The sequence below is a fragment of the Lagopus muta genome, chromosome 2, assembly GCF_023343835.1.
Source record: "Lagopus muta isolate bLagMut1 chromosome 2, bLagMut1 primary, whole genome shotgun sequence".
In the NCBI taxonomy this organism is placed as follows: domain Eukaryota; kingdom Metazoa; phylum Chordata; class Aves; order Galliformes; family Phasianidae; genus Lagopus; species Lagopus muta.
Window position 1 is genome coordinate 18,423,475 of NC_064434.1, and position 25,287 is coordinate 18,448,761.

General features: G+C 37.3%; 1 protein-coding gene across 1 annotated transcript in view; it reads right to left on the reverse strand.

The window, feature by feature from the left end:
• Nucleotides 1–25,287, reverse strand: part of SNTG2 (syntrophin gamma 2) — a 144,051-nt gene that overhangs the window by 107,126 nt on the left and 11,638 nt on the right. Inside the window, exons 3-6 of the mRNA XM_048934715.1 lie at nt 18,535–18,591; nt 18,381–18,438; nt 1,685–1,728; nt 1,530–1,571 (exon numbers count right to left, since the gene is read on the reverse strand). Of these exons, the coding sequence (XP_048790672.1) occupies nt 1,530–1,571; nt 1,685–1,728; nt 18,381–18,438; nt 18,535–18,591 (201 nt within the window). The remainder of the gene's footprint in view (nt 1–1,529; nt 1,572–1,684; nt 1,729–18,380; nt 18,439–18,534; nt 18,592–25,287) is intronic.

Here is a 25,287-nt window from a genome sequence, read left to right on the forward strand (position 1 = left end):
GTTCTCAACCCCTTCCTTCCTTCTATGCACATTAATAGATTTGTCTACTTCTACTGAAGTAGAAGAGATTCTCAATCTGATACAATAAGATATTCATTGTATATGCTAGAGAATATGTTAAAGTATTCTGGAAACTCATCCAGCAAACTCTGCCTTACCTCTGTTGTAAACTCTGACAGGTAATACACAGCAACTGGTGTTTTCTGTTTTGAGGTTTGACTGCAAACATCTAAACAATTAAAATGCTACAGAAGGAATTATATATATTTAAAATAATTAGAAGCAGAAATAGTTACCCACTTGTCAACGGCTTACGGGCTGGTTCGGCCCAGTTCCGTGACCAGCGGGGCGGAGGGATTTTGCAAAATCCGCGCCTCCGGAAAAAGGGAACAGGGGACCCCAAAATAATTAAAAACAGTGGCAACGATCTGAGGAGAAACAAACTAATTTACTAAATATGGTATTGAAATGCAAGATAACACACCATAATACAATATAATCAGAATTGAAGCTAATAAATCAAATATAATGAGAGAGAGAATGTCCGAAAGGTGGATAGGCCTCACCATAACACTGAGGTGAGATGCTCAGTCCAGTTGAGCAGCAGGGAGACAGGAGGAGAGCTGACAAAGAAGAGCGGATGAAGAAGACCCCATCAGATGACCTTGGCAGGAGTTATATCTCCTCTCTGTGACCGCAAAGTCCCCTGGGGAATGTAGTTCTTCTTCTCTTCTGGGCAGGTACACAGGACTTGAGCATTGACAGTTAAAGTCCCAGTGCCCCACATGATGTTATGATGTGGAATACCAAAAACCAAAAAATCATAAAACCATGACATTACTGTATTTTTTTTCCCCTAAAATACTGAGATTTGTCACCTTTTGAAAGATGGATAGGGGAGTTTGAGAAGCTACCATTTTATAATGAGAAGCCCTTGCCATCTTAATTCTATAAAAACATTAACAAATTTTCCTTTTAACTATATAACAGTTTCTGGATTTCACAATCTAAAAAGTATCAGATATTCAACTAATACTTATAAGCCACAGTCTTTTATTGTACAATATCTCCCTCAATGAAATACTTTGGAACTCAATGAAATACTTTGGAACACTTCTTGAACAGTACCATGAAAATGAATAGATTCTCAAGAGTCAGCACATTGTGCTGACTAATTCCTTTAAAAATCTGAAATTTTCTCAAAACTAGACAAAAGTTAAACATTAGGGATTTTAATAAAAAATAAGAAAATAAAGTAGGTATGTATTCTTCACATCATGATTTCATTTTGTCTCATTTTGTGTTCTGAATGTTTTACTTAAGGAATGTGAAAGTATAACATACAATGATGGAGACTTGATTTTGCAATAGAACATTTGTGCCACAATTAAATATTTCTTAATGTGACAAAACTCAAGTTCCTAATGACCACATACATGACAGAATCAAGAAATTAACTCATCTGGATCAAGCAAGTATGGCATAGAATATACTGCATGCTACAAAGGAGCCAGACTAGAAGGACTTACCACTTCTTCATGGGTAGCATTTTCTACGTTAATACCATTAACCTAAAAACAAAGATACAATAGGAACGAAATGATTTAAAATATGTAAGCTAGCTAATGAAACAAACATAAAGGTAAGTCTGAAATAAATATGGCAAAAACAAATGTTTACTGACCTGTATTATTGCATCTCCTATAAATAACATTCCAGTTTGGTCAGCTGTGGGATTACAAAGTACAGTTTAACAGAAAGAAGTACTGAAAAGATGCATTTTATTCTCTTTCAGCACTTGGTTTAGCATGCTCTTTGTAGGCATCATTAGAAACTGATTTGATCATAGAAATAACGATATAGCAATCAATATTCATCCTATCAAGGTAGTATATTTCTAGCAACCTTAAACCAACTAACAGAACTATTTCCCATGCAAAAAGAACTTGTTTAATATGGAATACAAATGTCATTTCTCACTAATGAAGGATTTTATTAAATTATGTGGAAACTGTGATTCACACTTTTCATTATTATTCTACAAATGGAAATAGAAATCTCTGAAACTGCTTAGCAATTCCTTTCCCCTGAACAAATTTACAGGGACAGGTATAATTAAAGAGGTTGTGTCTAGAATTTAATACGAATCTTTAACAAGAAGTTTGAGTTAGCTTTGTTCCTGAGAGTAAGATAATATATTATTTCAGTCGGTTTCCTGCCTTACAAAATTAATGGGAATAATATAATGAAACTGCAAAGAAAACAATTCTACATAGACACAAACAATGGCATTTTTGAGGTGTATTCACCAGTGTTTTGTAGTCTTTTTCCTTTTTTTTTTTTTTTAATTATTATTTTTGTGGAATTTGGGGATGTTTACCTCTTGAAATTTAAAACTTAATTGAAAATAAATCTCTCATCCTACAAAGACTAACAAGGTTAAATGAAGCATATGGATAGTCTTGCATATGATTTTGTCATGTCCTGGCTTCAGACTTTGAAGAACCAAGGTAGAATTTTGAAAGATGAAAACACAGAATCACAGAATCACAGAATCGTAGGAGTTGGAAGGGACCTCCAGAGATCATCGAGTCCAACCCCCCTGCCAAAGCAGGTTCCCTACAGCAGGTTGCACAGGTAGGCATCCAGGCAGGTCTTGAACATCTCCAGAGAAGGAGACTCCACCACCTCCCTGGGCAGCCTGTTCCAGTGCTCCGTCACCTCACTGTAAAGAAGTTCTTGCGCACATTTGTGCAGAACTTCCTATGCTGCAGTTTCCAGCCGTTTCCCCTTGTCCTGTCTCCACACACTGGTGAAGGTGTGTGAAGAGGTAAGAAAGAAAGAAAAGAAACAACAGCAAAACAACACAGAATATTCATACAATTTCTACAATATAGCTTTTGGCACCAAAAATGTTATACCTTTGGTACAAAACAGCTTCTTTCTTTATATTTCCTATAGAATTTTCATCACTCTTTTAGCAAATAAAAGACACCTTTTATTAGGCACCCTGAGGAAAGAGCTTAGGAAAGATTTCACCACATATTATAAAAACTATGCTACAAGTTGTGTTGTTGTTGGTCCCTTACGTTTTTGGTTTGTTTTTTTTTTTTTAATCGTTTTTTGTACTTAAAAATATACATACAATTTGTAACTGCTGCTATTAAAAATGGTTATCTATGCGTACAAAGGCAACTGAACTAAAGTAGTTTGAAAACAAAAAAGCAATTCAGAGTAGACTGTGTGAGTACCTGTATTGCTAAAGATGATAAATGCTACCTTAGGCATCTCAATACTAAATTTCTGTTCAGGATGTCAGTATTGATACACTAATACTGTGTCTGATTGAACTGATGCTCAAGAACTATATTAGGAGGTCAAAATTTCAGAGACCATTTCACTGCTCTTAATCAAGGCCTGCCTTTGCAGTCCTTTACGGCATTCCTGTGTGATGCCAGTATGCCTTAGGATGAGGTGTGTAGGGGCCCAGACAACAGGAAAAGAAGTTTTATGTGACAGATCAATGAAAAACTGAAAAGGTAAAATTACCAACACATACAAAGGTCTTGAGATCTAGTTCTAGAGAGCTAGTATATAGTTCAAGGATTGACATGGCATGGCATGATATGACACAAAAAAGGTATACAATCTCAAGGAATTAAAACAGGTTGCTGAAGGATTGTAACTCAGCATAGCTGAAAATAAGTCCCTTCCAGGGAGCAATGGAGACTGAACATTCTCCATCTAATTTCTGATGGTTTATACACTCACTGGCCATCCCACAGTGATGAGTACTGCAACAACCCTAGCTATGTACTGTAGACATTATACAAAAAATAGTATAGCTTAAGTGTACAATGTAATTATATCCTGCTTGCAGAGTCTCTATGCACAATTGAAGCTGTGCAGATAAACCGAACGGGAGGAAGAGAGTTAAATGATGGATACCAAATGCTCTGTGAAGTGAAAAAAAAGCATAGAAAATAGTGAAAATCAGAGCGTTTGTTTCAGAAGTGAATTATACTGTAAAGTAACGCAATAATGTATACACCTCCATGGCTGTCATTAGCATGGCCACTGATGGTACTCTGGCAAACTATACTTATAAATCTGTGATGAAAAATTTTGGCTTGATCTACAAATTAAAATCCATGATGATTTATAACAAAAACATTTTGAACAAATCCAACTGTAGAGGACATGTCACAATGATGCATAAATCACAATATATTTTGCAAGTATATTAGAATTAATGTTACCAGAAAAAGTCCTTGCAAAGAGACAAAAAGAGTTTTATTCTCCCTCATTTTAAATCTGAAGACAAAGTTATATCATCTCAAACTCTTCTGATGTTTTCATAAAGTTATACTTCTCTGCATGAAAACAAAACAAAACAAAAAAACATTGTACAAGTGCAATGTTCCACTTTATATGGAACTTTGCTTCCCACTGGTAGCATTCTCATACAAAGGTATCTATGAAAGGCTACTCAGCAATTTAGTGATTCATAAAAAATAATATATTTGAGAATGAACTTTGAGATACTAACTAACATACAGCCTTGTTCAGAGAAACAGTAAATACAGATCATCTGGAATTCAGTATGCTTCCTAATGATTTATGTAAAACGATATTTTATTTGTAATGAGTTGAATATGGCCAAAAAGGATTTTCAAAAGAAAACAAGCACAAAGTAGTAATTAGCAGAAGTGCACTGGGGTTTAAAAGAAAATTAAGAGTCTGCTATAACAATTAGCATTAAATCACCTTTACACCTTAATTACCTTTAAAAAAGGTTAAACATTGATTACATTTTGCACATTCGTGAAATTCATAGGGATACTGCAGTAGAAGGAAAACATTTATCACCCTTAAGGGGCTTCTAAAGAAGATACAAAATTTCTTATTCTTAACACGTTAGACTTGAAAATATATTCCCAAGAAAAACTGATCCATCATTGTAGTCCTCTGACAATGTATTAGCGATGCACAAAAACCATGCTGTTTGAAGCTTACAATAAAGTTGACTACATGAATCTCCCAATTCATAAGCTTAAGAATATGTATTTCACCACAAAAAGAGAATTAAAATGATAGCTAAGAAAGTTTATGAATTGGAAACAAAAAAATGCAGAAATTGGTATCTATATAGAATTTAAGGGAGTTCATAACATTATCCAGGTGTGTTGTTTTTTTTTCCTTCTGTCTCATGAATTGGACTATAATGGTACCACTGGTACAATTCAATTTACATTTTCTTGAAAATAAGCAGTTTTGTAACTGCATTTGTAATCAATATTTTAAAACAGAACTGCATTATTACCTTGTTAGGGACATTTTTTAAACATAAAATATGCTTTACAGGACTCAGATTTAGTTTATCCATTCAAATAAAAAAATCCAAATTTCTACCCTTATTTCTCTTGTTGACCACGAGGTTTCCTTAGCTCAGTCTCCTTACTCCTTACTGTCCAGTTTATCATGTGACAAAAAGCTGTATGTCAATAATGCAGTGTTTCATAAAACATACACGTCATTATTCTAATGTGCCAGGTTCTCCATGCTAAATTCAGAGGTACATGGGAAATTAGATTTCTCTGTCCAGTTGTTTCAGTGGACAGCCTATACAGTAGGCAACCATTGATCATTTTGTGATCCTAGAAGTACCACGTTTACCTGCAGACCCAGTCAGGAACTCACTTCTAAATCCTTAGTGTACACAAGCCAGAAGAACTGAAGCTCAACACACTGTAAGAGTCAAGTCAGTGTGAGATGTGTGTAGGATGACAGAGATAAGGCAGGTACTGGAGTAGGCAGAGATTGAATACAGCAAGGACAACATGTTTGGATAGTCAATAATAGACCTTACGTGGCTGAAGAAGTAGAATATTCAGCTGTGATAAGAAAACTGCCATTTCCCTGGCAATTTTGAGCTCAGTACTCCTGATTATGAATGTCTTAATGGTAAAATGAATTTCCATCTGACTCATAAAAGGTTACTAAATAAAAATACTACTCAGAATAGATTAGGGAGCACTGAGAAGCTGAAGCCTTCTTGCAGACAATATTTTAGCTGGCACTTTACCTAGCTGTATAGCATACAACATTCTATCTGCAAAATCAACAGAAAATAAAACTGATTTGGTCTTGAAAATGAAGAACAAAAAGAACTACAAGATACACAGACACCACAGATGTAACCAGGAAAGATCTGAGGATCTGAGCAAGAGCTACACTGACGTGTAGATTTCCTGACCATGTGGCATACATGTGCATGTAACTGATAATAAGAATTTTCTAGGACAGTGCATATGCTAGCAATGTTAAATTCCTTCCGATTTTGTTCAATTTAAGAAGTACTAAAAATACAGAATAGTTGCATATATTCCTGGAAATGATCAATTCACAAAGTACACTGTATGCAAACTCCTTTGCCTTTTGGATATTCATGCATACTGCTATTATTACCAAAAGCACTGGGAAGGACCTAAGGGTCCTTCTGGTGGACAAGTTGGCCAGTAATCAACAATGCGCCCTTGCCAACAGTACCCTGCAGTAGCCTGATCTACATAAAGACAAGTGCTGCCCACAGGTCAACAAAGACGATCCATTACCTTCGCTCAGCAGAGACACATCTGGAATGTTGTGTCTGGTTCTGGGCTTTCCAGTACAACAAAGATGTGATCTTACTGAAGCAAGTGAAGAGCCATATAGATGAAGGAGCTGCAGTATCTTTCCTGTGAGGAGAGGCTGAGAGAGGTGAGACTATTCAGCCTGAGGAAGGGTCAGGAGGATTTCATAAATGTGTACAAAGACCTGACAGGAGGAAATAAAGAAGAGAGAGCTGGACTCAACTCACAGTGCCCATCCACAGGACAAGAAGCATGAAATTCCGTGTTAACAAAGAAAAAAAGATTTTTACTGTGAGGGTTGCCAAAAACTGAAATGTAGTTGTCAAGTCTCCCTCCTTAGAAATAATTAAAACTCAACTAGACATAGTTAGTTGTACTGCTTTAGCAAATGGTACTTGAGTAGAGAAGTTGACTAGATGATTCAAAGAGGTCTCTTCCAAGCTCAACTCTGTAATTTGCAAAGGTGCACAAAAGAGTTTATTGAACACATTTATATGTTTTAACGTGTTTTTATGTTTTAATGTTTATTCAAAATTCAACTATTAACCTGTTAAAAAAGTATTTGCTGTAAATAAAGATATTTGGAATGAAAATAGGATTTAGTTTAATAATTTCATTCTCGGATGTTGATTTTTCTCAGAATTATCCTTCATAAGCCACTCATCTAAGTTTCTGGAGTATTTTTGTGGAAAGAAACCTAGGTGTTGATTTCTAATTCCTGTTGCTAGAGGAGCTTAGTGATATGGGAACAGTATTACTAGAAAATAATAGGCAGCAAGAGGAGCAAACAATCCTAGATTGAGAGTAGGTAGATTTTCTTACAGGGGAAATTGAGTAGAATCATTCCTCAAAATTATACATCACAGCAGAATCCAATCCAAAAGGATAACTGAGTCCACTGAAAAAAAAAAACCCAAACCTTAAATGATGGACATTTCTAACCATATGTATTTCAATTTCTTAGTGTCATATTCAGTATTGTGCTGAAATATGAATTCCTCTGCTCCATTATTATCGTCTATTTTCTTCGCTGTTTTGATATTTCTATCTGCATCTGTTTATTTCTGTGATTTTCCCCACCTCACTTTCTATTATTTTCAGTGTGTCCCTGTTGCCTTAGTCTGGCAATCAGCTAAACACTATACAGCCTTTTGCTCATTCACCCCCTTCCCAGTGGGATGAGGAGAGAATCAGAATTAAAAATAAATAAATAAATAATAATAAAAAAAATTAGAACTCCTAGATTGAGATAAAAACAATATCCTAAGACAGAAAAAGAAATGAGAAATAAAATAACAGCAGTAATATATATATATATATATATATATATATATTTTTTTTTTTTCCACAAAACAATTACTCTCCACCCACCAACCGCAGCCAGTCTCAGAACAGCAGCTTCCGTCCCAGCCAGCCCCATGCAGTTTTATAGTTTTTCTCATGTGATGTCATATGCTATGTAACAACCATTTCGCCAGTTTAGGTCAGCTGTTGTGGTTCAGTCACCTTGCAACTCCAACTCCTTGTGCACCCCCCAGTCCCCTCGCTGGCAGGACAGTACGAGAAGCTCTATGCAGCACCACTCAGCAACAACAAAAAACATTAGTGTCTTATCAACAATGATTTCCTCCTAAAGCCAAAGCATGGCATCATACCAGACACTGTGAAGAAAACTTACAGCCTCAAGTGCTGTAAGTCTCACTCACTCTGGTCTTACTTTTTTTTCCCTAATGTTTATTAATCTTACGGGGAGGCATGGAAAAAAGATGTGGTAACAAGAAAAGCAGAGGGTCTTTTTGTTTTTTGTTTTTTAAATTGTGGCCTTTCAATACAGAAAGGGGAATTAATTACATGATGGACAGAGACTTTTTACCCAGTTTTGTAGTGACAGGATAAAAGGCAACAAGTTTTAAACTGAAAGAGAATCAGAATTATAGAATAGCTTGTGTTGGAAGGGACCTTTAAGATCATGTAGTTCCAACCCCCTTGTTACAGGCAGGGACACCTATCTCTAGACCAAGTTGCTCAAAGCTCTCATCCAGCCTGGCAGAAGGTTATGTACACAAGAATCTAATTAGGTTTAACAAGGTCAAGTGCAAGATGTTGCACTTGGGTGGAGGCAAACCCAGATACATATACAGACTATGAGAAGAATTCCTTGACCAAAGGAATCCCTTCCAATCCTTTGGCCAAAGGGATGGAAAAGAAGGCATTAGCAATGTCAATGGTGGCATACCATTTGGCCGCTTTTGACTCCAGTTCATACTGGAGTTCTAACATGTCCGGCACAGCAGCACTCAGTGGGGGTGTGACTTCATTCAGGCCACGGTAGTCCACCGTCAGCCTCCATTCTCCACTGGCTTTACGCACTGGCCATATGGGGCTGTTAAAAGGCGAGTGAGTTTTGCTGATCACTCCCTGGCTCTCTAGTTGACGAATTAACTTATGAATGGGGAGCAAAGAATCCCTGTTGGTGCGGTACTGACGCCTGTGCACCACTTTTGTAGCAATTGGTACCTGTTGCTCTTTTACTCGCAGCAGCCCCACAACAGATGGATCTTCTGACAGGCCAGGCAAAACAGACAGCTGCTTAATGTTGTCTGTGTCCACAGCAGCTATTCCAAAGGCCCATCAATACCCCTTAGGATCCTTGAAATGCCCCCTTCTGAGATAATCAATACCTAGTATACATGGAGCCCGTGGGCCCGTCACAATAGGATGTTTTTGCCAGTCCTTACCAGTGAGGCTTATCTCGGCCTCCAACACAGTCAATTCTTGAGAGCCCCCGGTCACTCCAGAAATATGGATTGATTCTGTCCCTTCATGACTCGAGGGCATCAGAGTGCACTGTGCACCAGTGTCCACCAGGGCCTTATATTTCAGTGGTTCTGATGTGCCAGGCCATCGAATCCACACAGTCCAATATACTCTATTATCCCTTTCCCCCCCCCTGACTGAGGGCAGGGCCCCTCTATTCATTACCTGTGGTAACTGGAGCAACTGGAGCACTGGTGGTTGATCGGCTTTGTAATTCTTTCACCCGGGCTCGTAGTACAGGAGTAGGTTGACCGTGCCACCTCCCCATGTCTTCTCCATGGTCACGTAGGTAATACCATAAGGTAATTTGTGGTGTATTATTCCTTACTTGAGCCGGAGAGCGTCTGCCTCTAACAGCTGAGATTTTTGATCATGCACGTAAGAAGGAAGGTTTATCGTCTTTAGTTAGGTGGGCTCGGATTATCTCCTTCATCTCCTTCACCTCCTTCGCTAGACTCATTTGATTATCCTGATCTTCATCCAGCGTCTCTGATACTGCTACAGGTTTGTCACGGTTAATCAGTTGAGACACTTGCTTCGTCATTCTTGATATTGCAGCAACGGCAGAATGAATTGGAGACAGCAATTGTTCGTAGTTTTGGAGCGTAACAATTAATTCATAAATTAAGGGTGTTCTCTGTTGTTCCTGGTGTCTGTCACACGCTGACGTTAGTGTAGCGGCATATTTGTCCGGCGCTGTTGTCATGATTTTCTGCCATATCTCAGGCGTTGTCCTCACTCTTTCAGGGTCGCGGTTTTGTTGTGGGTGGTTAGGAACAAAGTCAGGGTCATACAACATTTCCACCACGCCTATTTCCCTCAAATACTGGATACCCTTTTCAACTGTATCCCATTTTTTCATTGCAATCTTCAAGCTATTTTTGAAGGGATACTTTTCCTTCACAGCTGTTAACACTCGTTCCCAGAGGGAGGCAGCCTCATCCGAACATCGACTAATTCCTCTATCAATAGCTGGATCTCTGGCAATGGCACCTAGTTGGCGAGCTTCATTACCATCCAGAGACAAGCTATGGGCCCCACTGTCCCAACAGCGAACCAACCAGGAAACAATACTTTCATTCAGGCGCCGTGTGAACTCCTTTCTTGAACCTTGGATTTCAGTCATCTTTAGAGGCCGGCGAGTAGTAATAGAGACTTCCTCTTCATCACTCTCTTCTGCATGTCTCTTAGTTTTCGCTTTTGCCTTTCGCAATGGTGGTGGTTCTGAGGAGGGCCCCTCGCCTGGATCTTCCTCCTCCTCCTCCTCTTCTTCTCTTTTTCGTTCAAGACGCGAAGACACTCGTTTCCATTTCTTGCCCTCCACAGGAGCAACCGGTATTGTTACTGGTGTCTCCTGTGATTGATTAGATTTGACTTGGGGATTTTCCCCTTTGGCTTGAACCTCAGCTCGGAAACTCTCTCTCTCCCAAATGGTATTATATAGGGCACGGTAAGCACAAGCCAAACCCCAAATAAGTTGTACCTCCTTAGATTTATGTAAGCCGCATAGTCCCTGACTCAAATACTGGCTTAGTTTCTCAGGATCCCACAGGTGTTCAAGAGTAAAATCCCATGACACTGCGGGTCCCCATGCTTCTAAGACCTTTCCTAAACCTCTCCATATCCCCTGCCAGTCATCATTATCTAGTTTTGGAGAAGACTCCTTCCCCTTATTACAAATAAAGAATACATTCAGGAGAATTGATGACACGCACACCAACATGACTATTAATTCAGGATTCAAAAAACGTTTGACAAACCGAGAAGAAAACCCGGAGACTGGTCTGAACATCGTGTTGTTTGTAAAATTAGCTATTCCATTTGGGATGTAGTTGTTTGTGAAATTAGCCATTCCTTCTGGGATGTAGTTGTTTGAGAAATTAGCCATTCCTTCTGGGATGTAGATGTCAAAGTTCAAATCATACCACATTGCAAATAGGTAAAACATAGGTGTCTCCATCAGTGCCCTTAGGTAGCTATATACGGATGCAATTCCAAAACATGTAAGTGTGAGATGGATTATTGGCCAGTAGGTTGTGAGTAACACCATTGCTTTAAATCCTTTACCCAGCACCCCCACGATAACGAGTGGGTTCATCGCTGGTGCTTGCTAAAAAAGGGTTAATGAATTGAAGCTAACAAGAGGAGGGGAAAAAAAAGGAAAAAAGGCACTACTCAGACTAAGTAGTGCTCAAAGTTTACAAATATCCCAGAACACTGGCAGTACGCCTAATCTTTCAAGGTCAGGTTTTCCAGCACAGAAACCTGAACTACTGATAATGCTCCCTAACGAAGCTCTCTAAGAGCAGAGAGAAAAAGAGATTCGTTCAAAAAGTTAAAAAGCAGTCGAGCCCCACATTGGGCGCCAAAAATCTGTCACGGATTTGACCAGATCAATCTATGTCCGTGACAGGGGCGACAGGCCTCTGCCCTCCCCCCCCCCCCACACCCCAGTCCCACAAAAATGGGAAGGAAGGAAGGGAGGAAAAGAACAGCGGCAACAATCTATGGAGGAAAACTTATTTTACTATAATGTTGGAATACAAGATAACACAATAGATACAATTTAATTGCAATTGAGATTAATAAATCAGACAAGATGAGAGAGAGAGAGTTCCCGGGACCGATTCAAACCTGAAAAGCTTGGAACGGCTAGGAAAGCACCCTCCAGCACCCACTGCAAGGCAGCAAGAGAGCGCCCCCCCCACCCGGAAGGGCCAGATCCCGTGACTTCTGTAATGTACAGGGATAGGTACTTGGAATTGGGGCAGTGACACTTTAATGCCCCGTACACTACATGATGTTTTGATGTGGAATACTGAAACCCAAAAACAAAAACAAAAACAAAAAACATAGAACCATGACAGAACAACCCTTCATAGAAAGACATGAGGGTCTTGGTGGATGAAAAGCTGGACATGAGGCAGCAGTGTGCACTTGCAGTCAAGAAGACCAACAGTATCCTGGGCTGCATCAAAAGAGGAGTGGCCAGCTGGGAGCAGGAAGGCATTGTCGCCTTATGCTCTGTCCTTGTGAGGACTCATCTGGAATACTGCATTCAAGTCTGGGGCTCCTACTATAGGAAGGATGTAGAGCTGTTGGAATGAGTCTAGAGGAAGGCCATGAAGATTATCAGAGGGCTGGAGCACCTCTCCTATGAAGAAAGGGATTGTCCAGCTTGGAGAAGGCTCCAGAGAGACCTCGCTGTGGCTTTCCAGTACTTGAAGGAAGCTTATACTGAGACTGAGTTTTTACACGGTCTGATCGTGACAGGACAACAAGGAATGCCTTTAAACTAGAAGAGGGGAGATTTAGATTAGATGTCAGAAAGAATTTTTTTACTCAGAAAGTGGTGATGCACTGGAACAGGTTGCCCAATGAGAGGCTGTAGATGCCTCATCTCTGGAGACATTTAAAGTCAATGTGGATGGGATCCTGGGCAGCCTGATGAAGTGGTTGGCAAACCTACCCATGGCAGGGGGTTTGGAACTGGAGGATCTTTAAGGTTTCCTCCAACCTAAGCCATTCTATGATTCTAGGATGATACAGTAAGGTTAGTTCTAATAGATCTATGATTAGTGCCACTTATAGAAGTCTTACTGAGCTGAGTAACATAGACAAGTTATGAATATGCAGCATCATCTAAGGATATAAATTAATAACAAATCTGACATCTTCAGTCTTTTTAACAAAATTATGTAACAGTTTCCATTAAATGCCGTTAGAGAGTGCAAGAAAGTTTTAAATGCTTTAGTGGTGAAGACAAATTTGCAGACTAAGTGGGAATGCCTGAAATAACTGAAGTACACGTGTTAAAAGAGACACAAAGAAGAGATGCAATTCTTAAACTAAACTAGAAAGTCTTTAGTTCAGAAATTGGTAAGGGAAAGATAAGAATAGTGAAAAGCTGAAAAGTAGAACTTTTCTGAAGTTGCTAAAGGATGTTATTAAATTTCATATATTATTTCATTTGACAGTATCTCCAAACAGTCTGTTACATTTGCTCTTTCCATCAAATATTCTACATTATTCTTGACTATGCTTCAGCTCAAATAATCTGAATGAGTTTTACTCTGACTTTAATTAATAGTTTTTGGTGCAGTAGGAATCTTTGTTACAGATTAGAAGATGGCTTCTGGCTAGCTGCTTGCTTCTCCAGTTTCTATACTAAAACACCGCGATAAAAGAAAACTCCAAATCAAGGGTCCAAAATACCATCCATCTTAAAAGAACAATTTATCTGAGTGAACATTCATGACATAGTTCTCTAATTTCACCATGAGGAAAAACCTATCATACACATTTATTTTCAATATGGACTGTAGTGGTAATAAAATCAAAAAGTAATACTAAATTTATTTCATTATACTTCTGCAATTCATCAGAAGAAGGGAAACAGAAGAGAGAATACAAACTGTAAGTGTAAATGAAATTCTAAGGTCTTTTTTTTTTTTTCACTCAGCTGCTAAATGGAGCAGATGATAATTGAAGAAATAACACTTTTTTTCATACCTTTTCCTAGTTCCTAGTTTCAAGTTTAGAATACATAAATAATAACTATAATATTAGAATTTCACTGAAATTACAAAGTTTTCAGATGTTATCAACCTTTTCAGTTGAGAAACTGTGAAATGTGCCTTCCAAAGAGAATACTCATCACAAAAAACTGAAGAACTGAACTAAAATTCCAAGCTACAGTTTAGCCAAGCCAAAGGAATGAAAACAAGATTCAAATTAACCTAAAATGAGAGTGCTTTGGCTTTCTCTATAAAATTTTCTTGGATTAATCAATTTCTAAATCTATTAAAAGAAAAACAGCACATATTCTAGAACAAAATAAATTTTTAAAAATATTTCATTCTATTTTTCTTGTCTGGTAAAGGGAAGGAATTTCTGGTAACTGAAAAGAAAATGTTACTGTTCTAAAAACATTTCCCAAATCAGATTTTAATGACATACCTGCTCAGTTAAATAAACACATAAAAATTAACCACTGCATCCTTTTAACCAAAGCACTCCTTAGACTTTGGTCTAAGGACTTAGGTCACTCATGCCTCAAATCAACAAACACCAATAGTATAAGCTGTTCAGCTCAATAACTTAAATATCTATATGCATCCCACTAAATATATGATGATGCCTGTTTATATAATTGCACCTCAAGTATGTTCTTCCTTATGGCCTTGTATTTAGCATTCAATTTCATGAGCATAAGGCATAGCATGTTTTTGATACATTCTGGCTTCCTTACAAAGCCCTTCACCTGGGCTTAAATCTTTCTTAATCTTGACCTTATTAAATTGAAACTATAAGGCTACTGAATCCAGGCTAAGTAGATCTGCAGCAATAAAGAATAATCTATGAATGTCACTACTATATGCTGTGCAGCTTGTTTGTAATCTTAAGCCATGCCCAATGGATGATTTATGGTTACTCTAGCTCTAACAGCTTTGTGGACAACTGGAGTAAGCACAGAAAAAATACTCACGTGAGCAACATCACATATGCTTGCATATCAAACCATCTTTGCTTGGCATGTATGTGTAAGTGAAACTGCTATAAGCCCTCATCAAACTGACACTGTGTCCTCCAAGCAGATGGTCCTGAGTGCAGGCAGCCAGGATGTAATAGCTGGATACAGACTGTGTTTGGAGAGTGCAGGGTTTCAAGCCAAGAATGTTTCAGTGGCTGAATGTCCTGAGTTTGTTCTAATCCTGTCGGGGTATATGTAAACTCCCCTCAGAAATGGACTAAACACATTACACATTGTCACCTTTTATCACAGAAGGTGGGAAAATGCTTTCAAAGTAGTTTGAGAACCAATTTGGCTCTCAAGAGAAGATCCTTTGTGAAACAGGCAAAATGCAAACTATCCTTATTCTGCCAGGCTTTATTCAATTTTATTTATCTATTTTAATCACGCCTCAATGAGCTGCACCCACTGTTCTGTTTCTTCATTGATGCCTGTCTCACTTCACATGCTTTATGAGATGCAGGCAGAGCTCACAAGCAGCAGACAGATAATTACAGCAGCACTCACAAAGATGGAAATTTGTATCAAGGTAACCAAAAGTGACTGCTAACTTGATAACTCTGTAACATAAAACAGAACTTAAACTGCTTGACCATAACAATATATTGCTTTAACAGTTAAAATATCCTGCACTGTATGCAACTGAAGTCACTTGCACTTATGAATAAATTATATTTCAGTCTGTTAATATTTACAGCCTCTACCCTTTGGCAAGTTCATAAAGATTTACTTAGTAATTATGGATTGGAATAACAAATACCAGACAGAAATTTTAAACATAGGAAAGCTTGTAAAATTTACTCCTATATGTTATATAAGGATTCTTTAAAGTATATTTCACGTATCTGACAAATTTTTCTTACAGGTTCACTATATATCAAGTAAGCCTGATCAATCTGTTTCCTTTCCAAGTTCAGGATATTCACTTATGCTTCTCTGAGAATAGTACTCTGTACTTTTTTGACTGTAAAATTAATGCACACTTTACCATAAATAAACTGTTAATACTGATTATAACACACTTATTGAAATAACGTATATCTAGAAGCTATTAACAAAACACCAACATTATTATCTAATGATTGACTCTATCTTAGATTCAACAAGGAAAATCAATTCTGTTAAATTTCATCTGAGAAAACAATTAGAGAAAGAATGTTTCAGTTTTGGAAAATCTTACTAAGAAGCTTCAACATCAATATTATCTTCTCAAAAAAAAAAAAAAAAAAAAAAAAGCTGGGGGATTGTTAGTAATGTAGCTAATATTCTGAGTCAGCAGGACAACTGGACACATGAGCAAGAGGGAAAAAAATCCTACCTTTAAGTGATTTTTTAATGGGATTAAAATGACTCAGAGGCTAATTATATCATTTTAATTTAGAATTAATAAACATGTATGCATTTACTTCTGTCCCTCTAAAATTAACTTTAACAAAAGCTTTGTCAGTATGGAAAAGACATAACTTTTGTTAGAATGGAAGACAGAATCCACAGAGGAATGTAAAGTGCCTAAATTCAGGGATGAGTCAGCAGCATCAGCACAACTCACTTTTCCTCAATCCTGTGGAGAAACATAGAGTCTCAGAGAAAATTCAGGACAGTCTTTATTGTGATTGTCAATACACTGGGACATTAGTCTCCAGTAGTGAAGGACTACTTAACCTTATCCTTCAGAAATATAAAGCTAAGCTCTTGAATTGAGTTTCTGCGCAAGTTTTGATCTTACAGAACTTGTCATAATGAAAGTCATAATGAAAGAAAGTCAAATCAAATAGGTGATCCATGACATTCATTTGGACATGGGAGCCTACTCTGGCAATGGGGTTGGACTAGATGATCTCTAGAGGTCCCTTCCAACCTTTACAATTCTGTGATTCTGTTATAAACACTGAGATCACAGCTGAGTCTCTAAGCAAGTTAAAACTGTAAGTGAAGTATTTAGTGCCACCAATGTTACAGACTTTGGGAAATTTAAGGAGGACATAAATATTTCTAAATACTTCAGATAGTATAAAAGTTGTACAAGTATAAAACAAGAAACAACTTCTTTATCCTATTAAACTTCCCACTTTTGGAACTATAAAATAGCACTGTATCCAAAATATAGTTGGAAACATGACTTTGCAGTGCTGCCATACAACGGTTATTAAATTTCACAAAAGGTAGCAAGTTGTCAGATATTTTAGGAAATCAAAAATTTTTTCAGTAGGAAGAATTTTACTCACATAAGTTTAGCTAAATTAGTAAAATCCCTCACAGTACAATTCTATTTTCAAATCTTAAAGTCACCTGTGAAGCTACCTTATCAGTTTTGCCACTATTAGTACCTCATATAGTGAAAGTCCATTATTAATTTATTCCCATTATAAACATACAGATTTTCAGTCCAAAATCCAGTTTGAGATAAAATTGTCTCTCTCACACTTAACATTTCCTCTCTTTATATCCAACATGGATATTTTTCCCTATATCTCTTCATATAAATACCTATATTTAAATATGCATATAAATAATGCACAAATGCATAGAATACTTCTCTTCTTTCTATTAAATAATATTATCAGATTGTTTCCTGTAAAATTAAAGCATTAGAATCATATAATTGTGTAATGACCATGTTCACAGAGCATCTGTGAGACCCACAGGATCACTGAGTCCAACTCCTGGTTCCAGGACCAACAAAAATCCAAGCCCTATGTTGTCGAAACACTCCTTGAAATCCAGCAAGCTCAGTGCTATGACCACAGCCCTGGGGAGCCTGTTCCAACCACCCAGTGATGTAGAACCTTTTGCTAACACTTGGCCCAACCCAACTCCTGGGACACAGCTCCATGCCATTCCTTCAGGCCCTGTCCCTTTCCCCAGAGAGCAGAGCTCAGTGCTGCCCTCTGCTCCCTGAGAGGAGCTGCAGCTGCCATGAAGGCTCCCCTCAGCTCATAATTATCATTAAAAATCACCTTCTGTTTGCAACTAGGGAAAGTCATTCATACTATATAACAATGAATTACTGTGTAGGGAAAAAATATGTTCAGTTTATTTATTTTATCCTCTGGGTTATTAAGCTTAAGTGTACTGATACATTTCCTAAGCCATAATTTTGTTTTCACAAATAATGTTAAATGCTTTGTCTACTACACAACTGTCTCACTGCAGTAAAATGTATGTTTTTACAGTTACCAGGACAATTTCAAGCTTAGTTCCTGAAGACATGGACAGATTACAGATTTTAAATTCAATACAAAAGATAAGTTGGACATTTAAAGAAAGGCTTAAAGACACTGATGATGGAATGAGTCATAAATATGTTTTAATTTTGAGTCCATAGAACATTTGATATTAAAAAGAAATCATGTATACAACAGTACTATACGTGTAAATAACAGAAATATATATTTTACCTGCTTGGTCTTTAAACATTTTTGATATGACGACAGGCACTTTGTGCTCAGCACCACCCTGTAAAAGATGCATATTAGTCGTGAGACCACAATCAAGGCTGAAGCAAACCAGTCAAACTAAAAAATAAGAGAAGAAAGAAGACTCTTTTCATACCTTTATGCTTAAGCCCAAGCCACCAACTGGTTGTCTATGAAGTGTAACAGTTCTGTGCTTTAAAAAATTGCAGAAAAAAATAAATTTAGGTGAAAACACAATAGGCACAGAAGATGCTTTAAAGTGCTTTCCACTTAAATAAATAAATAAATAAATTTCAGTGGTACCCTGGAAATGATATGATCAAGTTCTGTTCTGAAGTACCATTCAACACTGATTTATAGGCATTTATTTAATTCCTTAATACAGAGAGCATAGCTGTTCGATGAACTCTACATGCAGACTTTTAATATATTTTTCTACCACTGATGTGATATTCTTCCTAAAAAGAAATTTTCACTTACTTTTGCTTTATTTCAACAAATGTTTTCATAAGAAAACTATGAAGAGATTTGAGATGCATGTTTTCATAGCTAATTTATCTTCTTTAGCTACTGTAAGGCTTGCACATGATATTTATTCTCATATTTCCATCACAAATACTGATGTCTTCTAATTATTATCTTCAGTCATATGCTATTTTTGCGGCATATGCTAAAAGACTTTTTGTGATTGTCTGCATTATTTTCTTGCATTTCATGTTTAAGTGCATAAAGATAAACATTTATTGATATCTTTCTGTAGCAGTCTATCATACGTTTAATAGTACACTGAATTTGATGTTTCGTTAATGTGCAAATCATGATGACTGACAACACAATATCAGTTCATTCACTGATAATAATTACAGAGCTAAAAGAACTTTTTTGCAACACACTGAACAACAGTGCATATAATGACACCTTTCAAGAACTGGAATGGCAGTTTCTAAATGTGTACAATTGCGTGGCCAGCAGGAGCAGGGAGGTGATCATCCCCCTGTACTCAGCACTGGTGAGGCCATACCTCGAGTACTGTGTTGTTTTGGGCCCTTCACTACAAGAAAGACATCAAGACTCTGGAATGTGTCCAGAGAAGGGCAATGAAACTGGTGAGGAGCCTGGAGCACAAGTCTTATGAGGAGTAGCTGAAATTGTTTAGTCTAGAGAAGAGGAGGCTCAGGGGAGACCTCATGGCACTCTACAACTTTCTGAAGGGAGGCTATGATGAGGAGGGGTTTGGCCTCTTCTCCCAGCCAACAAACAGGACCGGAGGAAATGGTTGCAAGTTGTACCAGAGGAGATTTAGGTTAGACATGAGGAAGAACTATTTCTCTCAGAGTGGTCAGGCGCTGGAATAGCTGCCCAGGGAGGTGGTGGAGTCGCCATCCCTGGCAGTGTTCAAGAGGCGCCTGGATGAGGAGCTGCGAGATATGGTTTAGTAGCTTGTGGTAGCAAGGGTAATGGGAATGATCTTGCAAATCATTTCCAACCTTGTAATTCTATGATTCTATGATTTTGTTTTGCTATTCTTTATACCAGAGTTAATATATGATATCACTTTTGTGTGTACGTATCTTGTTTAGGTATTTTATGTTTTCACAAAGTCAGACAAAAATTAATTAGCTGAAGTCCACAAGTAATTTTTTGTTTGTTTGTTTTTCCTAACATCCACCTTGCCAGAATTAGGTTTATTTTAACACAGAGAAAAAGGGAACATGATGCATAATGTCAGTTTCATTTTAGGAAGGTAAAACTAATGTAAACATATTTCCTTACAGTGAGAAAGACCACATCAAAGAAGAGATGTCAAGCAGTTGTAATGGAAATAAGCCTTATAGGGATAAAAACAAAGCAGTAAGGAAGCCAGAGCCATGTAATTCTACAGTAGGGTCCTCCAAAATTCTCCTAGTAGTCCCTGCAGAGCTGGGGAGATAAGGTAACAATGACTACCTAAAGAAATGGGTCCAGGAGTATAGATTCAAGTTCATCAGAAACTTGAGAATTTTTGAAGTAAGGGGAGACCGTACATGAGGCACCAAATTCATCTGAACTGTAAAAGAACCAAAACCGCTTGTGCTTAAAATACCGAAATGCTGTAACTAAAGTTCGAAACTGTAGTGTTAGAAAAGTTTAGTTAGAAAAGAGAGAAGTTAGTGCATCCCTTATGGATATAAACAGAAGAATTCTATATCCAGAAATTAAGGATAGTTACAGTGATATTACAGGAAATGTAAAACAGAATGCTAGGAAGTAAATCAAAATTATACCAAATCTGAACTAAAGGGAGGTATAAACACTCTGGAGATGTAAGGGGGGAAAAAAAAACAAAAACACTACTATAACAGGATAAGAAGATAAAATAGGCTAGATAAGCAGGACAGTGAATGCTATGTGCTAAAGAGAACTTAGGGCTCAAAACTAGTAAGCCAACTACCTCAAGAAGTAAAACTTTTTGCATGGATTTAAGAGTTTGTATTAGTAACTAGGATAACAATGACTGCAACATGAAGACAGGCAATAGGAATATGAAATATAACACTGATAACAGACTTTTCTTAGTTTCAGATCAAATACATAGGATATAGCACAGTAACAAAAAGTGGGTCTCTATCAGTTACTGCTTCATGGAACCTCACAAGACTAGACTAAATACTTGCCCTACTGTTTATTAGCATGCAGGATACAGTGAAAACTTTCACAGTTGAAAAACTACTCTGTAATGGCAACTGCTATGCACTTACTATTCAACATCTGTGCTGTGGTGATCTCTAAAAGAAAAGTGTACAAAACTTAGGAAGCTTGCTGAAAGGTAGAATTAAGGGGCACAGCTTAGAAGATTAAAATTTCATAGGCAGCATGAGGAGTTCTTAAGGCTACTACACTAGAAGCACAGAGCTACTGAATGGTACTTATTAGAATGGCTTAACTAAGCAAAAAGGGGAACAACATGGCTAAGCAGGAGGCTGAAAGGTTATTAGATGAAAAGAGTGGTGGACATCATCTTCAAAGTCAGGAACATAAACAAATAAAGGGAAAAACAGAATCACGCAGTACCAGAAGGGAGAAATTCAACAGCTACCAAAAATAATCACAATTAATAATAAATCTTCAAATCTACTAGGAACAGGAAGTCTGCCTAAGAAATCACAGGGCTGGTTTATGATCAAGATATAAAAGGCATACTCAGAGGAAGGAAAGATAAAATAACACTTTCCATTAGGGCTTTGTGTAAAAGAGACAAGAAAAATTCCTCCAGCATTCATTGTAGCATAAAGGATGTACAGATCTGAATTTGAAATCATTTCAGAAGCAAAGTGTGACTAAATAACAGTACCAAATCAACAGGTTCAATAGCATTCACCCTAGTCCTAAAGGAAATCATGGATTAAACAAAGGATAGAATCATAGAAGATCCTGAGTTGGAGAACAGCTGGAAAATTCCTTCCCTAATCCTGCTGGCCACATCATTTTTGTTGATGCCAGGATGATGCTGGCTTTCTTGACCACCTGGACATGCTGCTGGCTCATGTTTAGTCAATTAATGGCCAGCACCCTTGGGTACTTTTTTGCCATGCAACTCGCTAGACTCTCTTCCCCAAGTCTGTAGTGTTGCATGCGGTTGTTATGATACAAGCACATGACCCAGTGCTTAGCCTTACTGAATGCAATAACAGTTAAGTTAGCTCATTGATTCAGCGTATCGAGATCCCTCTGCTGAGCCTTCCTACTCTCAAAGCAGACCAACGCTCCCACCCAACTTGGTGTTATCTGCAAACTTACTGAGGGAGCGCTCTATCCTCTCATCCAGATCACTAATAGAAATATTAAACAAAACTTTATAAAAAATTCATTTCCTCCCAAAGCTTGCAATTCAGAAATCTTTTTAAAGAGAAACACAGAGATAAACACTCATTGCAGAAGTCCAATTAGAACTACGATTTTTCTAAATATAGAAGAAAAATAGAATTCGTAATTTGAAATAGTATTCTAAACAGTTTTATATAGTGCTATAATAATATACATTCCAAGGATACAGATTATCAACAGATATTTTCATAAAAACGTTGCATTGTACAGTACATGAAATTTAAACAAACATAAATCTTGGATGTTTTGGCCATTTTGGCCAATGAAAACTTTCCTTATGAAAAAAAAAAAAAAAAACAGAAAATAAAACTAAACTGGAACTAAAAGTAATAGTTCCCATACATAAGATGATTTCCTTTCTTCCAAGGCAGATTCTTCACTCCTTGCATTCTTCAGAAATTTGTTCCTGTGGTGTTTCAAATAATTTCTTTACATTTATCACTAAGCAATCTTATTCAATCACAGATTCAGTGATAATATCTCCTGATCTGTGAAAACAACTTCTCAACTACTTAACATGCCCAAGGAAACCTATTTGATTGCTGTTACTGACATACCTTCCTGAATGTCATGGTTCAAATTGAATTAATTCAATCACCTGTTCCAACTCTTCCTTTGCCAAGTGTCACAATTATCTCTTCTTTATTACATAGAACTTAAAAGCCAGTATGAAAAACAATCCATATTTCCTAACACACCCAAGTAAAACTTTTGCCTCTTTCCAAAGACAGTACCACTCATGGAGTAACATTTACTCTGCAGGAGGGTTAGATCATAATCCACCAGCTTTGTAACTCATCAGTGTATATAGCTTGGCAACAGGGTCTGTATCTTGAAACAATAACGTGTACAAACAACTGCACTGCAGAAAAAGCTATCAATAATTTGAATAGCAGAAATAATTTTGACCAAATCTAAGATACTGACAGCCATAGTCTACATGTAAAAGTTTACCTCTGAAGAGGTCTTTTATATCTGTATTCATTCATATGCAGTGGCATGACCAGAGCTTAATCAGCAATGTGAGAAGGCAATTATAGTCCCTATTTTTGTTAGTTAGATTTTTAACAAGATTTTATATCCCCTGTAATGCCTGACTATATTATCCTTATTAACAAGTTGTTAACAAATAAGACTAGCACTTGTGGAAAAAATCTTTCATTAGAAATGATCTTAATGAACAATGGGATTTCAGAAAGAAACAGTGCTTGAAGCACTCCACACGCACTGATATAAACAGATACATCTGGAAAAGATGCACTGTATTTCCTTAATCTGTGTCAGTCTGCAAGAAAATTTCAATGAATAAATATACTATTCCCAAATATTAAACTGAAGGAACATCAGAACATCTCTTTTTTTATTTTTTTATTTTTATTTTTTTTTTACATTTTGTTTAAAATGTTGTAAGAAACAAGCTCATTCACAATGGCTACAATAGATTGTAAAACAAAGATTGTTGTCAAGGTTCATTGTTTGGTTTTTTTTCTTTCACTTAGTCAACATAATACCACTGTGCCAACTATAGAGGCATCCACCTGGACTGTCCTGTCACTGGCCAGGAAGGTCACATGAGAAACCACTTTGCTGGCTACTCTTCTGGAGTGAGCATCTCCCCACTGCAGGACCTGCTGAGTCACTCATCAACAATGAACACAGCAATCACTAAATTCCTTTGGTACCTGAGCCCATCTAGTCCCCATAGTCCAACAACAATAGGCTATTATTAACTTAATGGCAAACAAACTAACCTTTAAACAGCGTAACTGGATAAAGAGAAAGATAGGAAAACACAAGCAAAGAAACCATTCACTTACTACCACATTGTTCTGGGTACATTTTTGTTACACAAATAATCTTTATTTCCACTACTGTTCTACCTAGTGTTTATTGGAGACAATAACCTCAAAAAGTATCCTTAGTTGTTGAAAGTAAGATAACAGTTTTAGTACAGATACTACATGGCAAGTTAAAAACAGAAATAAAAGCCTATCTTAGTAAACAATGTCAATAAGAGCAGAGGTAGCCATCCAAGCGTTTGGGAAACACGCGGGGAGAAAAGAAGAATCAAAACAAGAAAGAGCAATAGGAAGAGTTAAAAGAGAAGTCTACAAACTGTCCCACATGGATGCAAGTGAAGATATGGTCTGATAGAAGAAGAGAAAAGAAGATAGGTACTTAAAATACCAGCCATATCTTATCTTTCACTTGTTCAGCAACTCTTGAAGCTTCCAAAAGGAAGTTATGAGATTAAAAAAAAAAAAGTTATTGAAGAAACAGATCTTGTGAGAATGTGAGATCCAGTAAAATGTACCATAAAATGCAGAGCTCCTGCTGGTTGCTGTACATCCAAAAGAAACAAGAGGATGCAGTGAAGAGGAAGAATATGTGAAATCTTTCAGGAAGTTGTCTGCTAAACAAAGATAGGGAAGAGCACACATGAGGATTTTCTCAGCTCACTCTCACCATTCCTGGAGTTTCCTCAGCAGTTTAAGCTGAATGTGTTTAATATTCTGCCATGTACCAAGATTCCCACCTCTTCTCACACAACCTTCACCTCTCACTGATTTGTAGCACATTTTCACCTTCCCAGTTGTTGCAAAGGTTGCAGTCCACCTTCTGTGGACTCAATTCCTAACTCATTTCCTAGAAACATGGACTTTAAACTGCAGGAGAGGCCTGAACAAGATTTTTTCCAGGCAGAATTCAGAAGAAACAACATGCATAGGACAGTGCATACAGCAACCTTAACAGAAGAAGGTGATGGATTTTAATTAATTTAATTATCTAACAATCTGGACATCTAGATGATACAGCTAGAACCATGCACCCTTAAGTTAGCATGAAAAGATATTGTGGAACATGTCAGAAGAATTACAGTGCCATTGTCCAGAACTGTAATACAGAGATTCCTTCTTCCACTGCATAGTAGTCCAGGGTCAAAGAAAACTAGAATCTGGAAAGCAGTGAGTTTTGATCACTTCCTTAGGCATTACATTTACTAGTTATATTACCATATGTTCCA